Source organism: Mixophyes fleayi, chromosome 6 (assembly GCF_038048845.1).
Source record: "Mixophyes fleayi isolate aMixFle1 chromosome 6, aMixFle1.hap1, whole genome shotgun sequence".
NCBI lineage: Eukaryota > Metazoa > Chordata > Amphibia > Anura > Limnodynastidae > Mixophyes > Mixophyes fleayi.
The window spans coordinates 114,656,213-114,674,697 of NC_134407.1; the positions used below are offsets into that span (position 1 = coordinate 114,656,213).

Below are 18,485 nucleotides of genomic sequence, written 5' to 3' on the forward strand. Positions count from 1 at the left end.
CTGTAAGTCTCTCCGGCACAGGACGGCTAGCCTTTATATATGCTAGTCTGATGGTAGACGTAATCCATCTAGCGATGGATTGTTTTGAGGCTGGCCAGCCTCTCTTATTAGCGTCATAAAGGACAAAAAGAGAATTGGTACGTCTAATCTGGGAAGTTCTTTTGACATATATACGTAGAGCCCTAACAACATCTAGCTTCTCCATAGATTTTTTATCTGAATGGGAAGAAGCTGAAAAGAGCGGAACTACAATATCCTGGTTAAGATGGAAAGCTGACACTACTTTGGGGACAAAGGAAGGAAGGGTCCTTAACACCGCTCTGTCCTTGTGGAAAGCCAAATAAGGTTCTCTACATGACAGGGCTCCTAATTCAGAAACTCTACGAGCAGATGCGATAGCCAGAAGAAAGATGACCTTCCAGGTCAACCATTTTATATCTGTCTCTCTCAAGGGCTCAAATGGAGGCCCCTTGAGCATATCCAGTACCATGTTGAGGTCCCACGGAGCTGTAGGAGGTACATAAGGAGGCTGTATGTGCAAGACTCCCTGAAAAAAAGTTCTAATATCTGGCAAATCAGCTAATTTCATATGAAAGAATACTGAAAGTGCCGATACCTGCACCTTTAGGGAACCTAATCTGAGACCTGCTTCCAGGCCCTTTTGAAGAAAAGCTAATAAGCGAGGAATATGAAAAGCGGATGAAAGGCATGTCCTGCTTTCTCACCACCTAATGTAGGCCTTCCAGATCCTGTGATAGATGCGAGATGTAACAGGTTTCCTAGCTAACATCAAAGTGTTAACTACGCTGGAAGAAAAAACCTCTAGACCTCCAGAAGCTGGCTTCAAACTGAGCTGAGGTAAACTCTGGTGGTGGAATGGACCCTGTAGAAGAAGGTCGTCTCGATGCGGAAGATGGACCCCTGGTCCTTCCGCCATTGACAATATGTCTGCGTACCACACTCGGCGCGACCAAGAGGGAGCAACTAGAATTACCGGCAGACCGCCCTGCCTTACTCGTTTGAGGACGCGAGGAAGCATGGGAATTGGAGGAAATAGGTATCCCATCCTGAACTCCCACGACATCGTCATGACATCCACTGCTACCGCTAAGGGATCCCTTGCCCTTGCGCAAAACCTTTGAACTTTCCTGTTGTGTCTGGAGGCCATGAGATCTATGTCCGGAAGGCCCCACTTCTGAACCAGGAACTGGAAGACTTCCGGGTGGAGTGACCACTCCACCGGCATCATCTGATTTCGACTTAGGTAGTCGGCCTCCCAATTCCTTATTCCTGGAATGAATACTGCCGATATTGCTGGAACATATTGTTCTGCCCAAACCAAAATTTGAGCTGCAATTTCCATTGCAGCTGCACTCCCGATGTTTCCATCGGGCCCATTCTCGATGGAAACATCGAGAATGGGCCCGACCAAAGGGAATGGTCTCGAAGGAGGCCACCATCTTTCCGAGTAGCCTCATGCATAAATGCATTGAGGGACTTGGGGAAGACAAAACCTGAGAAGTTACAGTCTGAATAGAGCTGATCTTCTCTACTGGGAGAAACACCCTCTGTTTGCTGGTGTCCATGATGAGCCCCAGAAAAACCATGCGCTGACACGGAACCATCTGGGATTTTGCTGAATTTATCAGCCAACCATGGCCCTCGAGAACCGCTCAGGTGAGGGATAAATGATGAAGAAGACAATCTTCGGAGGAAGCCTTGATGAGTAGGTCGTCCAAATAAGGAACGACCTGAACTCCCTGCAGGTGAAGACATGCTGCCATTATTGACATCATTTTTGTGAAGACCCTTGCCGCCGTTGAGAGGCCAAAGGGGAGGGCCCGAAACTAGTAGTGACAAGATCCCACCGAGAATCTGAGAAGAGACTGATGGTGGATCCAAATGGGAACGTGGAGATATGCGTCCTTTATATCTATGGACGCCATATACTGGTCCTTTTCTAGGCCGTTTATTACTGACCTCAGAGATTCCATCCGAAATCTGTTCACCCTTAAGTGAACATTGAGGCCTTTTAAGTTTAGAATGAGCCGTCCGGCTTCTTGACTAGGAACAGGTTGGAATAGAACCCTCGCCCTTTCTGGCAATCTGGAACTCTGCAGATGACCCTCTGAAGCAGAAGGGAAGCGACACAATCCTGTATAGCCTGTCTTCTTGATGGATCCCGGGGGAGCGGAGTCTGGAAGTAACGCTGTGGGGCCGGGCCCAACAGGTCTATCTTGTATCCTTCTGAAATGATTTCCCGGATCCAGGGATCCTGGGAAGACTATGCCCACTGTTCCCAAAATAGAGACAGACGTCCCCCCACTGGTGTCCCCTGTGGAACGGGGAGGCAGTCAGGACGTAGGTTTCTCCTGGTTTTTGGAGGCCTGGCGCCTAGATGCAAACGAGGATCTCCCTCTAGTGGAGGAGCCTCGAGAATTAGGTTGTCTGCCCCTAAAGGACTGTCCCCTATGAGAGGAGGTCCCCCGAAAGGGCTGACGGAAAGAGCTGCCCCGAGAGTTGCGGCTCCTGTACGAATATACTGGCAAGGAAGTGCTTTTGCCCCCCGTTGCCTGTGAAATAAGGGTATCTAATTCCGGTCCAAACAAACCTGCTGCAGAGAAAGGAATAGATTCAACGGACCTTTTTGATTCCGCATCACCCTCCCAGGATTTCAGCCATAGCGTTCTTCTTGAAATAGAGGCCGCCTGAATGGAAGAGGAGACCGCCGCTGAGTTCTGGGCTGCCTCGTATAGGTACCCGGAAGCCTCCTTCAAGTGCAGGGCCAGGGGGAGAAGTTCTGAGTCCTGTAAGGCTTCTGCCAGTTGGTCTGCCCAAGCTTCCATGGCTCTAGCCACCCAAGCTGAGGCAAACGTAGGTCTGAAAGAGGAACCCGCAGCCGCAAAAATGGATTTTAGCTGGGATTCAACTTTGCGGTCGTTGGCGTCTGGAAGGGACGCTGAACCAGGAGCTGGGAGTAAGGTATGCTTTGCCAATCGGGCAATAGGGATATCTACCTTGGGAATAGTCTCCCAGCGAACCACCTCTTCTTACTGTAAGGGATACAGGGAAGAGAATCTCCTAGGAATAGAAAACCTTCTTTCAGGCTGTTTCCATGACCCTTCGGCAATAACCCTAAGCTCAGCAGAAGGGGGAAAATGGCTGGCCTTTCTCTTATCCTTCTTAAAGAGGCTCCTGTCTCTGGGGGTAAGATCCTCCGGTTCAGGGAGGTCCAACGCTTGTCTAACCGCTAAAACCAAATCATTAACAAATTGGTTCTTGGGATAGTCTTCCTGTTGCAATTGGAGCAATTGGTCAGAATCTGAATAAATTTCCCCCTCTTCCTCAGAACCCTCCTCAGAGTCTGATAGGACCACAAGGGGATTTACTGATCTAGGTCTCCTTCTTTTAGCAGGCGGGGTATTAGCGGTATCAAGCAACTGATTTAGCTTGTTCAGGCCCTTTAAAAATGCCGTAGACCATGCCGGGTCTGTAAGAACAGGGGCTGGGTCAGGCTGCAATGAGGAAGGTCCTGGCAAACCTGCTGCACTAGAACCTGAGGAAGCCGGGAGGTCTGACTGTGGGTTAGCATTACTAGCCACCGAAGTTGCTACAGTAGATAACAACTGATTAGACTGGAAAACCATCTGAGCTAAGGAGGAAACCGACTGTGTCAGGGAGGCCACCCAGGCCGGTTCCTCCGTCGGTGGGGCTGAAACCTGCTGGGTATGCACATTGGGAACCCCTGCTTCGCATGCAGAGCAGAGCACCAAAGGGTCCTTCTGGCCACACAGTAATTTTACATGACATTTTGAGCATGTGAAGTATTTAGCCATGGGGCCCTTTCCCTTATCTGTCATCTTATAAAGGAAGGTACACCAAACACACAGAGTAAAATATGACTCTAGCTGAGCACAGAGAAAAATGGAGAGAGAGAGATAGAGAGAGCAAGTATATAAATGTGGAGGAACAGATATGAAAACAAGTAATCAACAGATATTTTATAAAAGTTGTACTTGTAAAAAATTAATACCACCAATATATATAAACCAGTAGGAGACTATAATGTAAATCCTACTGGCCCAGTTATTAAACATTAGAAAGTGTGTAATAAAGGTGATACTTAGCCAATAGGCCACAGAAGGGGAGAAGTTCAACAGCAGTTTGTCCTGTGCCTGCTCCCTGCGTTCTGTTCCTCTTCCCGGGCTTCTCTTGGCGCCAGAAGGCTGGGAAAGACCATCTCTCTCAGGAAGGTGGGGGGAACTCTATTCTGTAGCTCCCCCCCTTCAGTAACTGCTGCTTTGCAGCTATTTGTAGCATAAATTGAAATAAAAAAAAACATGGAGCCTGATAAAAAAAGCTCCAAGCGTGGCAGAGTAGTGGAGACCTCTAGGACAGAGGTCTCCGCAGCGATAGCTACCCGGCGCCCCCCTCCTATGTATGAGGGGGGAATCGTGGTATGGCCCCCTCTCCTCCTTCTCCGTCTAGCGCTGGCTGTCAGAAAAAAATAAAATGGCCGCCGGCGTTTGTCCGCTGCCAATAACCGGCACTCTCTGCCTGTAATGGCAGCGCCGGTTATCGGGGGGGTTAGAGGAGTGACAGCGGTCCGTGAGACCCTTGTTCACTCCTCAATCAGGCACCTCTAGACTTTGCAAATATATATATATATACACCAGTGAGCGCCGCTGGCGCTCATCTGGCAAACGGATGCCTGCGCTGCTGAAGCTGTGAGTGTGTTCTCTATAGTAGAACACACTCCAGAGCTGCCACTGTTGAAGGAAAAAACCCTAAAAAAAGGAAATAAAATAAAGGAAATCTATAAAATTTACCTAAGTACTAAAACACTGCCCCAACTCCAGGGCACCTAAAAAAAACTGGACAGGAAGAGGCAGGGGGATTGTAGAGGGGAGGGGTTTGCCAGCAGTACTAAAGTTAACTAGTTAGGTGCCAACTCCCAAACTCCCCTCCACAACCCATGGTAAAGCAGTGTCCCCCAGACCGGATGAAAGAGAAATTATAGATATATATGCAACCAGATTAAGTCACAAAACAACCTATTGCTTCATGCACACTACAATTTTGAGTGGACTTCAATCCAAGCATCTTGAATGCAAATTGTCCACTAAAGACTAGTGTATTTTCAATCAATTTGCCATCTGCATTTTATTATAGTTGATCTATTGTCACCAACACCCGTTAATTCATTATTCACTTAAAAAAAGATCAGATTCTAAAATGTGCTATCAATTTAAACAAACTGGATTACCAAATGATAATAAATTGTGCAATGGTTTACTGCAATGTTATTTGGGACCTGCATATAATTACATATTGTGATCATACTTCATTTTAGAAGCCTCTTTTCTACTATACACATATCCAACCATGACAGCCTCTCCTCCTCCCATTCTTATTAAGTAAATTTCTGGGTTTTCTCCATTTACAGATTGTACAGCATAATTTATATTTTACTTCACTTTTTCTACACTGCTTTTATAGAATACTCCCCATAGCAACACACATGAAGCAGAATACCCACTAATTAAAACAATTTACAGACTTCAACAGGAACAGATAAGAGGATTTATGTACTTACGTCAAATCCATTTCTCTGATTCCGTCTGGGGGACACTGCTTACCATGGGGTTGTGGAGGGGAGCTCGGGAGTTGGCACCTAGCTAGTTAACTTTAGCACTGCTGAGAGACCTCTCCCCTCTACAATCCCCCTGCCTCTTCCTGTTCAGTTAATGAAAAAGCCCAAGGAGAAAAGGCCAATCAAACAAGAGCACACAGAAGAAAAGCAGAAGGGAGGGATCGCAGTGTCCCCCAGACGGAATCAGAGAAACGGATTTAACGTAAGTACATAAATCCTCTTTTCTCTTTCATCCAGTCTGGGGGACACTGCTTACCATGGGGACGTTCTAAAGCAGCCCCCTAAGGGTGGGACCGCTCTGAAAGCCCCGTTCATAGAGCACTATGAGCGAAATTTGCATCCGCGGATGCAAATACATTAAACTGGTAAAATTTTGTAAAGGTGTGGACAGAGGACCAGGTGGCTGACCTGCAAAGCTGGTCTGCAGAAGCCCCATTTCTCGCTGCCCACGACGCCCCTACCGATCTGGTGGAATGGGCCGTAAGCCTCTCTGGCACAGAACGTTTAGCCTTTATGTAAGCTTGCTTAATAGTTGCCGTGATCCATCTTGCAATGGACTGTTTTGAGGCTGGCCAGCCTCTCTTATTAGCATCATAAAGAACAAACAGAGAATCAGTACGTCTAATCTGAGAAGTTCTTTTGACATAAATGCGGAGAGCCCTAACCACATCTAACTTTTCCATAGACTGTTGATCCGAATGGGAAGTAGATGAAAAGACCGGAACTACAATTTCCTGGTTCAGATGGAAAGCCGAAACTACTTTTGGAACGAAGGAAGGGAGGGTTCTTAACACCGCTCTGTCCTCGTGGAAAACCAGATATGGCTCCCGGCAAGACAGAGCTCCTAATTCCGAAACCCTACGTGCAGATGCAATAGCCAAAAGAAAGAGGACCAGGTCAACCACTTCAAATCTGCCACAAGTAAAGGCTCAAAAAGAGGCCCTTTAAGCATATCCAGTACCAGGTTAATATCCCATGGTGCTGTAGGCGGAACATAGGGAGGTTTAATATGCAAGACTCCCTGAAGGAAAATCCTAATATCTGGCAAATCCGCTAATTTCAGGTGAAAAAAGACTGAAAGTGCCGATACCTGAACTTTTAGGGAACCTAACCGAAGCCCTGCTTCCAGGCCATCCTGAAGGAAAGCCAATAAGCGAGGAAGACGAAAGGAGGACGTGTGACATGTCCTATTTTCGCACCATCTGATATAGGCTCGCCAAATCCGGTGATAGATGTGAGCTAAAACTGGCTTTCTGGCTCGCATCATGGTGTTCACTACACTGGAGGAAAAACCCCTAGCCCTCCAGAGGCTGGCTTCAACAGCCATGCCGTTAAACTGAGCTGAGGTAAATTCTGGTGACGGAAGGGACCTTGCAGAAGAAGGTCATCTCGTGACGGAAGAGGAAATCCTTGTCCTTCCGCCATAGAGATTATGTCCGCGTACCAGACTCCGCGCGGCCATGAGGGAGCTATTAGAATTACTGGCAGACCGCCTTAGCTTACTCGTATGAGCACGCGAGGAAGCATGGGAATCGGAGGAAACAGGCATCCCAACCTGAACTCCCATGACGTCGTCATTACGTCCACTGCCACCACTAAGGGGTCTCTTGCCCTTGCGCAAAACCTCTGAACCTTTCTGTTGTGTCTGGAGGCCATGAGATCTATATCCGGAAGACCCCACCTCTGAACCAGAGACTGAAAAACGTCTGGATGGAGTGACCACTCCACCGGCATCATCTGATTTCGACTTAGGTAGTCGGCCTCCCAATTCCTTATTCCTGGAATGAATACTGCCGATATTGCTGGAACATATTGTTCTGCCCAAACCAAAATTTGAGCTGCAATTTCCATTGCAGCTGCACTCCTGGTTCCTCCCTGCCTGTTGACATATGCCACAGCCGTGGCATTGTCGGACTGAACTCTGACAGGGTGGCCCTGGAGGAGGGACTGGGCCCCCCGGAGGGCTAAAAGAATAGCCTTCAACTCCAGCACGTTTATTGATAGGGCTGATTCCTGAACCGACCAAAGTCCCTGGAGCCGGAGGTGCAGGATTACCGCCCCCCAACCTTTCAGGCTGGCATCTGTCATAGCTATGATCCATAATCATGGAGCGAAGGACCTGCCCACTGACAAGTGATCCTGATTGAGCCACCACTGGAGCGACTCTCTTGCCCCCGGAGACAGCGAAATCTTCTGGAGATACAAGTGTAGGTGGGATCCTGACCATTTCTGTAACAGATCCCACTGGAAGCATCGAGAATGAGCCCGGCCGAAGGGGATCGTCTCGAAGGAGGCCACCATCTTTCCCAAGCAGCCGCATGCACAAATGAATTGAGGGATTGGGAGAGGACAAGACCTGTGTTGTTATAGTCCGGATTGAACTGATTTTCTCCGTAGGCAGGAACACTTTCTGCCGACTGGTATTCATGATAAGGCCCAGGAAGACCATGCGTTGACACGGAACCATCTGGGACTTCTTTAAGTTTATCAGCCGTCCATGGCTCTCGAGAACTGCCAAGGTGCGGGATAAGTGCTGACGTAAGCAAATCTCTGAGGAGGATTTGATGAGCAGATCGTCCAAATAAGGCACGACCTGAACTCCCTTTAAGTGAAGACACGCCGCCATGACCGACATGATTTCTGTCCTCTCGTAAGTGCACATTGAGGCTCTTTAGGTTTAAAATGGGCCGAAAGGACCCGTGTGGCTTCTTGACCAGAAACAGATTTGAATAAAACCCCTGTCCTTTCTGGTTGTCTGGGACCTTGCAGATGACTCTTTGCGAAAGAAGAGAAGCGACACAAGCCTGTATTGCCTGTCTTCTTGTTGGATCTCGGGGTAGAGGGGTTACAAAGAAACGAAGTGGTACAGGGCCCAGCAGGTCTATCATGTACCCCCTTGATATAATGCCCCGAATCCAAGGGTCTTGGGAAGACGCTGCCCATTGTTCCCGAAACAGAGACAGACGTCCCCCTACTGGCGCTACCTCCAGCAGAGTAGAGTGGTCGTCAGGACGCAGGCTTCTCCTGGGTCTTGGAGGCCTGGCGCCTAGCTGCAAACGAGGATCTGCCCCTGACAGAGGAGCCTCGAGCATTAGGTTGTCTACCTCTAAAGGACTGTCCTCTAGGAAAGGAGGTCCCCCTAAAGGGCTGACCAAAGGAACTGACACTAGAAGTCCTGCTCCTATTAGAAAATACCGGCAAAGAAGTGCTTTTGCCCCCTGTTTGCCGGGAAATCATAGTATCTAGTTTTGGGCCGAACAAACCTGCTGCTGAAAAGGGAATGGTTTCAACTGACTTTTTTTGATTCTGCATCTCCTTCCCAGGATTTCAGCTATAACGTTCTTCTTGCTGAAATAGATGCAGCTTGAATAGAGGAGATAGACGCTGTGTTCTGGGCCGCCTCATAAAGGAACCCTGATGCCTCTTTCAAATGCAAGGCCAGGGGAAGTAAATCAGAGTCCTGTAAGGCCTCTGCCAGTTGGTCTGCCCATGCTTCCATGGCTCTAGCTACCCAAGCTGAAGCAAATGTGGGCCTAAAAGAAGAACTCGCAGCCACAAATATAGATTTCAGCTGGGATTCTACTCTGCGATCATTGGCATCTTGCAGAGTTGCTGAACCTGGGACTGGTAGTAAAGTGTGTTTGGCTAAACGGGCTACTGGAATATCCACCTTAGGGATACTCTCCCAGCGAGCAACGCCTTCCTCCTGCAATGGATACAGGGAGGAGACTCTTTTGGGAACAGAGAACTTTTTGTCAGGCTGTTTCCAGGCTCCCTCTGCAATATCTCTGAGTCCTACCGAATGGGGAAACCGGGAAGCCCTTCTTTTGGCCTTCTTAAAGAGACTTCTGTCTCTGGGAGTAGGATCCTCCGGTTCTGGGAGGTCCAACGCTTGTCTCACTGCTAAAACCAAATCATTAATATATTGGCTTTTAGAGTTTTCTTCCAGTCCCAAAGGTTGAACCTGGTCAGGATCAGAATTAATTTCCCCCTCCTCCTCTGAAAACCCCTGAGTCTGAAAGTACCATAAGGGAATTATCAGATCTAGGCCGCTTTCTTTTAGCATGCGGGATGTTTGGGGATTCAAGTAACTGGTTCAGCTTATCCAAACCCTTTATAAATGCTGCGGACCATGCCGGGTCTGTGGGAACAGGGGCATGGTCCGTATTTAATGAGGAAGGTCCTGGTATAGACGTTCCAATAGAACCTGTGGTAGCAGGGAGGCCCAAAGGTGTACTAGTATTATTAGCCACCGAAGTTGCCACAGTAGATAGCAATTGATTGGATTGAAAAACCATCTGTGCTAAAGAGGAAACCGACTGTGTCAGGGAGGCCACCCAAGCCGGTTCCTCCGTCAGTGGGGCTGAAATATGCTGGGTTTGCGCAGGGGGGACCCTTGCTTCGCAGACAGAGCAGAGCGCCAACAGGTCCTTCTGCCCACATGGTAATTTTACATTACATTTTGAACATGTGAAATATTTTGCCATAGGGCCCTTTCCCTTATCTGTCATTTTTATAAAGTAAGGCCCACCAAACACACAGACTTAAATTGTTAAATTAAGCTGAGTAGAGAGAGAGAGAGAGTGTGTGGAGAGAATAGTGTGAAAAAACAAGTAATCAACTAATCTTGTCATAAAAGTTGTACTTGTAATTATTTTAAACACAATATAATACTTTGACAAGTAGGAGTACTATGATATAACCCCTACTAGCCCACTTTGTACACAGCAATACAGAATATGTGTTTAAATAAATCAGATACTTAGCCCATAGGCCAAACGGGGAGAAGTCCAACAGCAGTGTCCTGGTGCCTGCTCCCTCAGATCTGTTCTCTCTTCCCGGGCTTCTCCTTGGCGCCAGAAGACCGGGTTAAACCATCTCTCTCTGGAAGGCGGGGGAGCTCTATGTCTTAGCTCCCACCCTTCTGATAATGCTGTCTCTGCAGCTGTTTCTCCGTAAAAAATTAAAAAAGGGTATGTGGCAGAGTAGTGGAGACCTCAAGAGATGAGATCTCCGCAGCGGTTATTACCCGATGCCCCCTCCTATGTATGAGGGGGGGATCCTGGTATGGCCCCCTATAACTCTCCTCGCTCCTTTCCGTGGATCCAAAATGGCCACCGTCACTTGAAGCCTCCGATAACCGGCGCTCTATGCCTGCAGTGGCAGCACCGGTTATCGGGTAGGCTCCAGGAGTGACAGCGGTCCGGAGAGACCGCTTGTCACTCACAATTCAGGCACCCCATTTTGTCCCTGTCAGTGAGAGCGTCTGGCTCTCATCTGACAGGGTAGTGCCTGCACTGCTCTGCTGTGAGTGCGTTCTCTATAGTAGAACACACTCCAGGTCTGCCACCTATAAAAGTTATTGAATAAAATTAAATTAAAGAAAAAAATAAAGAAAAACTTGCAGTACTAAAAACACTGCCCAACTCCATGGGCACCTGAAAAAAACTGAACAGGAAGAGGCAGGGGGATTGTAGAGGGGAGGGGTCTGTCAGCAGTGCTAAAGTTAACTAGCTAGGTGCCAACTCCCGAGCTCCCCTCCACAACCCCATGGTAAGCAGTGTCCCCTAGACTGGATGAAAGAGAAAAGTAAAATGACAGACTAAAATCAAGGCAATGAAAGGCAAGAACATACAATACAAAACATTACACTTAGTTCATAAGGTGTACAGCTAATAAAAACCTACACTCTAGCCCTTGATAAACATCTCTTCACAGCTTTCCTGCACATCAGTAAGACCAGACTCGTCAGTCTCCTTTCTCGTTAGATTAACTAGCCTGTGCCTGTAATTATTCTGATGCAACATGCCTTTGTTTTACAGTAGAGAGCTCTTAGCTCCTTCCTGAACTCAAGGGACTATTTTGAGTTCCCAGAGAAGTAAGGAGAGATATGTCCGCCTGTCAGTATTATAATTATAAGATACATGGAGCGACTGACCCTTAATTTTACTCTCAGAATAAACAAGGGGAAAAACAGGGCATGCACTGAGACATCAAACTGAAACTCAGACTATTAGCATGTATTACACAGTGTTGTGATGGGATATTAAGCAATGGATAAGTTATTTCGGAGAACAATTGTTAAGCAAAATATTTTCTTTACAATAAATTTTGGGTTACCAGTAGATCATCTATAAAAGAAAGAATAACTATTTTTATACTTCATGTTCATTACTAAGCATATTCTCATTTTTGTTCATTCTAGTTTATTGTTATAATTCCCTTTTTAACATATTTTATATATTCAACCTTTTAGCTTTTTTCTGCCACACTACAGTTAAATGTTTCAAATTTCAGGTCTACAGTGACAAGTCAAGTCTGTATTTTGGCCCCCTCTGGTGGCTACTTCCTTCTCTCTTATTAGACAGAAACAGTGCAGGGAGCGATAAGTAATCTCTCTGTAACAAGTTCATAGCAGAGGCAGATCTAGAATCACACACTATGCGCAGTCCGTGACTGCAGAGACGAGCAGCAATGTATGCTGCTCGGCCATTCACAGCGGCCAGGCAGCTCCCCCATCCCGGATCCGCCAGTGCTTCATAGGTACAACCACCTGATAGAATGAAAGTTTCTGAGATACCGCCATACTTCTTTCCAACTGTTACATTGCAATGCTAATACCATACATTGGACAGAGTACCAATAAACTGTTTGAAGTATTTTAGACAGTGACCTTTGTTTGGATAGTCTATATGATACAGGTGTAATAGATTATTGCACTGGGATTTGAAAGTTAATGGAGAGCCAGTCTCATCCCAAAGCCACAAACACGGCAAGAGCAAGCTAGGAGGTGAGCCGTTTACTCATAACCAGTCTAAAGCTTGTGCCATCAACATGCAATTGTTCACTGTACCACTGGTGGACATTTAAGAAAAGCAAGTACAATGTTTTTATTTTGATTCATAAAATTGTATCTAATCTCTGAAAGTATATGCAGGTTTGATATCTTCACATGTTAAAATATCCTGAAGTCAACCACAAGTATAAATTGATCAACTAACAGGATTGATCAACCCAAACATAATGTATGATACCCAAATGCTCTAGTCATTGGGTTCATTTTAATTTCTCTGTTATAGAGAACGGATTAAAACTTCCAATTTATTGATTGTTTTAAAGGCCTCCAAATTAATAACTATTACAAGGCCAAATGACACTGCATTCAAATGGACAGAAAACACTATTTAATAGGTCTAATCACCTTTTTACCAACAAAACTCCCAGTCTCATGAAGGACAGCTACACGCATTTGAGGCCACCAAGTATGGAACTCCTTGACCCACTGGAACATTACAGTGGCTGGACACACAATGATACTGGGACCCAGTCCTTCGTACCTGCAAAGAAAAATAACGATGTCTGCAATTATAAGTGGTGTCACTGAAAGAACATGCATAATCAATTAACTCATATTTATAAATTAAATTAATCAACCATTCTAAAACTGTGTAATGAGTGACCTAAATAAAACTTAATTTGAACACTTTGTTGAAAGAAGACATATTTAAAGTGTGCAGGTAAGGCTGGATGAGCCTTCTTATCTTGCAGGACATAGATTAAAACTTTATAAATGTAAGTGAGAGGAAATGCAATGCACAAATTGGTGGATTCAAACAAACTGATATAATCAGTGATATAGCAGAAAGAGATATAATTTAAATGTTCATCTTTCTATTTAAACATTTTGGTTCTTTGCTATTGTAATGCATGTGAGAGTAAATGCTCAAGTCTTTTAACAGAACTGCAGTGAAAAGACAGTATACCCAGACAATGAATTTCACCTTTTTTGCTCATTCCGTCTACATGTGAAATGTATAACGTAGCACAACCAACATTCATAGTAGACGGGGCATCAAATCCAAATTCAAAGAAAAAAACAAACAGAGCAGGGCCACTCATGTAACAGATTTTAATAACAAGCAAACTACTAAACTGTAAAGTCTTCATGAGATATGATTTATAAATGATAAAAACACACTCAAATGCTTCTAGGTCTATGCATTCAAGAACAAGGCTGATGCCAAGTGTGCTCATGAATATGTTATTTATCTTTTTACGCTAACACCCAGTTTATTTGGCAGTAGAATCCACAAGAGGAGGAATACTACATCAGATACAAAATAATTCACAAAAAACAACATCCACAACAATTATCAGGAAAAATAAGAGTTAATATTTCTTATTCAGTGCACACAGCTGCATATTTTCTTCCTTCCATAATCTCTCCCAAGATATTAATATTCTCAATATCCTCCAAGCCTCACTGTGTCCATAACATGTCCATATTCATGTTGCCAAAGACTAGGTATCAAGCAGTCAGTGGTAAGACAGATGCTGAATTAAAGACACAGATGCGCAAGCCAAGAATTCATTATTAGTGTTAGATCTTTAATAAACTGTGCCCTACAACTCCCCTCCCTGTCATAAGCTGACTTTAACCACCCTGCACCCCACAGTAAGCGAATTGAAGGAACTATCTAATTGAAATGCGGTGAATAATTCAGCAGGTCCGCCCTCCCTGTAATAATATGCTGATGAAATATTCATGGAAGGCTTAGACTGGCAGTCTACAGGGCAGCCACTTGCCTGTAATCAGAGCCTCGTGTCCTTATCCGGCTGTAACTCAGGCCTGCCAGGAATGCAATTATCTGAATGGTTTTACCCAATCCCATCTCATCTCCCAGAATGCCTCCTGCCTGTTGGCAATGCAGTTCCCACAACCATCGAACACCTGTCTGCTGGTACCTGTAGTGAAAGAATGAATGAGTGCAACAAACACAACTGACTGCAGCAAAGGGGACAACAAACAAAAACTGCAGACAGTATAAGAACAAGAATAAAGTACACAGTCAAGTAAAAAAAAGAATAATTTGCAATGTAGAAAGATAATCACAAATTCTTTTGAATTTTAATGAATTTCTCACAATATAAGTTTTAAACAAAAAAATAAAGATAACTGAACATTACAATGTATTTCAATAGAAAATAAACATTGTATTTATTAAATCTCTTTATTAGGTAATATTTATTTGTGTATTGCCCGTAGGCAACACTGTTGCTAACTAATAGCAAATTTAACGAGTGATTAAGTGTTAGGGAGTAATATTCTAAAAAAAAAATGTCTCAAAACAATAAATGCAATAAAAGCTATTACAACATTATGGTAACAAAATAAACTGCAGTGTTTTTTAAGCAGTCTCTGTAAATGTAAAATACAGTCTCTTGATATTTCTAATTTAACCCTTTTCCTAAAGATAAACATACACATACAGTCAACATGATATGTTGATAGACTGAGTGGAGAGATCAGTACTTGTACAGCTTTTTCCAGAAAGGCCCTGGTATGAAGAACCCCTCATCAAACTCCACATCACTGTCCTCTGACTGCTCAGCTGCTACACGTCTCTCTGTCTCTTTAAGTTGCTGCTTTTGCCATTGTCTGAGGAAAAATTAAATGAGAGTCCAAACCTGAACATTGAATTTAAGAAAAGTAAAACACACACTTCACTTCAGAGAAACATACCGTAATCGTTGCGTGAACAACTTGGCATCTCCATCATCTCTGCACCGTTTAAATTTTGCTGAATGGGGTAAATCTCCTTCATCCTTATCAGAGCTTGGGAGAAACTCTGGGTCCATATCCTGCTGCTGCCATTCCTTATTTTTAAGTACTTTTCGGGGAAGTGGTTTCAGTTCATAGTCAGAGCCTGGGCTGTCTGATACCCATTCTATATTCTCATCTTCCATGATCTGCTCTCTTTCTTCTGGCATGTAGTTAGCTCGCTCACTATCATCATTTCCTTGACTGTGTGTGCCCATAGCATCAGATCTTTTACATGGGATTCCTGCCTTAAACTGATTCTGGAAAGCTTTGTACCGCAATTTTCTCATTCTCTTATTCATCTTTTTCTCAGCAGATGGAACAGTGACAATTTTATTTCCTTTTGCTACATCGCTAGTGTCCTTCTGAACCTCTGGTTTCTTTTTACCTTTTTTGGGAGTGAACTTCCGCTTCCTCTGAGCTGCTATTTGTGCTTGATCAGTGAGATACTTCTCAAAGTCTGAGGTCTCATTTAGCATAAGCTTTCGTGGTTTGCGATCTTGTTTTGGGGGGATCTTGGTGCCAAATGGGGTCATCTGTCCTGTGCGGATAAGATCTTCCCATTCATTGTCTTGGGATGGCATCAACATACTGCCTAAAGATGTGGGGATCACATCTGATAAAACAAACATGTTGGTGGAAATATACTTTACAATCTTAATGATCAGACAATGCTAAAAGATAATAACCACTACTAAACATATATTTCAAATCACAAACCCCATGAAAACTTACCATCTTCAAGATCACCTAATTGCTCCTGTTCAAGATCCATTTCCTCCTGATTGCCACCCAATATTGTTCTCAGGCGTCTCTGTTTAGCTTTGATTTTCTTTAGTTGCTGCTCCTGACATAGAAAGAAAAACAAAGTATCAGAGATGTAGCGTTTGTAAGATGCCTCTGTTTTTTGCATTACTTGCATTGATGATACTGCAGATTCTGAAAGGATTTCCACTACTATATATGTTGAGTAAATCAAAAACAAATAAGCAAAGAATATAGTTTGAGGGAGCATGGTTTTTACCTGTCAAACTCTCTCAAGCTACTGACAATCATGTTCAACTAACATGCCTTTACATTTGAACATTGCCATCCTTTCAGTGATCGCTAGAGCATACAGAACAGAAAATCCTCATTTGGTTTGTCTTAACAGGCAGCTTATAACAAACAATCTCACAGGTGCTTGTCAAGAGGATATTTAAAAAATGGTTTATGTTTTGATGAATATGATAGGTCTTATAGCAGAGTTGGAAGGATAAGTAAAAGTTGTATCAAGGTCTCAAATGCAAATGTTATAGTTATATATATGTACAGATACATTAGCTTGCACCCAGGTAAAGTGTTCTACTATATGCCAACAACACAGGTACCCCTTTGAACAACATGCAAGAGGCAGAGCATTCTCCATCAATATTAATTTTACAGATATCTTCCCTTTACACAGGTGCAAGACACAGTAGCAGTTGTTGGGCTCTTCTACTTCCTAGTTACACACTTCAAGAAGGCTGAAACATCTTTTAAACACATTACGTATAGCATAACTACTGTTCAGAACGAAAACACACATGAAACTGCCACTAACTTTATTATGTTTCTGCCTTTTCACAGAGTCCAGTTTCCGGTCAATCTCTTTGCATGTTGCAACTTGTGGTGAGAGTTGATCGATGATTTTGTTGATTTGCCTCAGAGAAGTGACACAGGAACTGATAAGAAAAAGATATGAAATACATTTGTAGTTAGTCGACTGGTGAAAAATTGTTAGAGCTAAAACTTGGGACCTATCTTCATATACTGGCCTATCCTTTAGCAATAATGAATGCATGGCCACTTCTTCAATAATAAATGAATTATGTTCTTACAAAAATGCCAACACCATAATAGAAATTCATTTAAATTCTGAAAAAAATAATTACAAATCTTAATATTTTCTATGGAATATTGTATACATTGTGAAATTATTAGAAATGTGAAATAAGTTCTGATATTACCATCTTTTGTCTTAATGGATTGGTAACTCTCTTACCGTAACTCGTCCATAAGCTCTTGCTGTTCCTTTTCTGCTTCTGCAAATCGTGCAGCTCGAGTAGCTTCATTAATGGCATTATCCACTTGTTCAATGACTCCGCGTTCCAATACCTCCTGATCGTACACTGCCAAACCAAGCCCCTGCAGTTCCAGAGCTTGCCTGGCCGCTTCCACAGCCTGGATCTGCTGGCGGTTAATTTGTAACACAGACTGTGATTTCCGCAGGGCCATTTCAGCAGTGTGAGCGAGGTACAAACAGGAGGACGATGGTCCGGGGGAATCATGGCTGTCTGATATCTCTGGGCGTTCTGTGACTGCGGGAACTTCTTCTGTCATTCTGTTTACAGAAAGAGATACAAGCAAAACCAATACATCACAGCGCTTTAACTGGCTTGGAGTCAATGTGTGTTTAGGTACAATATGACTCTACAAGAGCCTACCACAGCAGTGAATTCTCATTTGTTAACATGTGTTGTTATATTCAGACAGATCAGACTGTCATTTTCAGTGAAGTGAAAGGTCATGGTTAAAAAGATAATAATAAAAAAATAATTACACATATTTCAGTTTCACTTTGTGTGACCATTTATGCTAAAAAAATAAAAAATAGGGGAAGGTGTAGATTATACGCATTCCGATAGAGGAAAAAGATCCACTGAGCAAGCTGCTTTTAGTTGGCAGTATTACTTTTATTCACTAGCACTTGTGTGAAAATTGATATTGGCTTAGCTGTGATCACTGTTTTGTTACAATTGCTGCATGTCTGTTTTATGCACTTGGAACACAATAATAAAACAAATAGGACTTCTCACACACATCTGAATTGTGAATAGAACACCACTTTATGAACTTTACCATTCATCTCCTAAACAATAACAGCGAACTTATTTGGCTCAAGTGTCAGATCAGAGGTAGGCAACTAATGGATTTCTAGCTGGCGTGGAACTACAAGTCCCAGCTCTGGATGACAAGACATGCGGGGAAGTGTAGTCCCACAGCAGTTTAAAAACCATAAATTGATAATGGCTTATTCAAATAATTTATCGCGATACAGCTGCCGCAAATACAGTAAAGCTTAATTGTCTCTCCGGTCACCTCGGACTCTCCCTGGTGAAGCCGGGTATTATTGAACACTGGGCCCGGCACTGCTGGTCGATCCAATCCTTCCTTTCTCTTCCACTTTGTGTCTTATACAAACAGCGATGT

The 18,485-nt window shown here is 44.0% G+C and overlaps 1 protein-coding gene across 1 annotated transcript in view; it reads right to left on the reverse strand.

The window, feature by feature from the left end:
- ERCC6 (ERCC excision repair 6, chromatin remodeling factor) overlaps positions 1-18,478 on the reverse strand; it is a 54,846-nt gene extending 36,368 nt beyond the window's left edge. The window contains exons 1-7 of the mRNA XM_075217173.1: positions 17,278-18,478; positions 16,837-16,957; positions 15,990-16,101; positions 15,177-15,870; positions 14,967-15,092; positions 14,240-14,398; positions 12,855-12,990 (exon numbers count right to left, since the gene is read on the reverse strand). Coding sequence (XP_075073274.1) covers positions 12,855-12,990; positions 14,240-14,398; positions 14,967-15,092; positions 15,177-15,870; positions 15,990-16,101; positions 16,837-16,957; positions 17,278-17,615 — 1,686 coding nt within the window. The 5' untranslated portion in view covers positions 17,616-18,478. The remainder of the gene's footprint in view (positions 1-12,854; positions 12,991-14,239; positions 14,399-14,966; positions 15,093-15,176; positions 15,871-15,989; positions 16,102-16,836; positions 16,958-17,277) is intronic.
- Between the last annotated feature and the right edge of the window lie 7 nt (positions 18,479-18,485).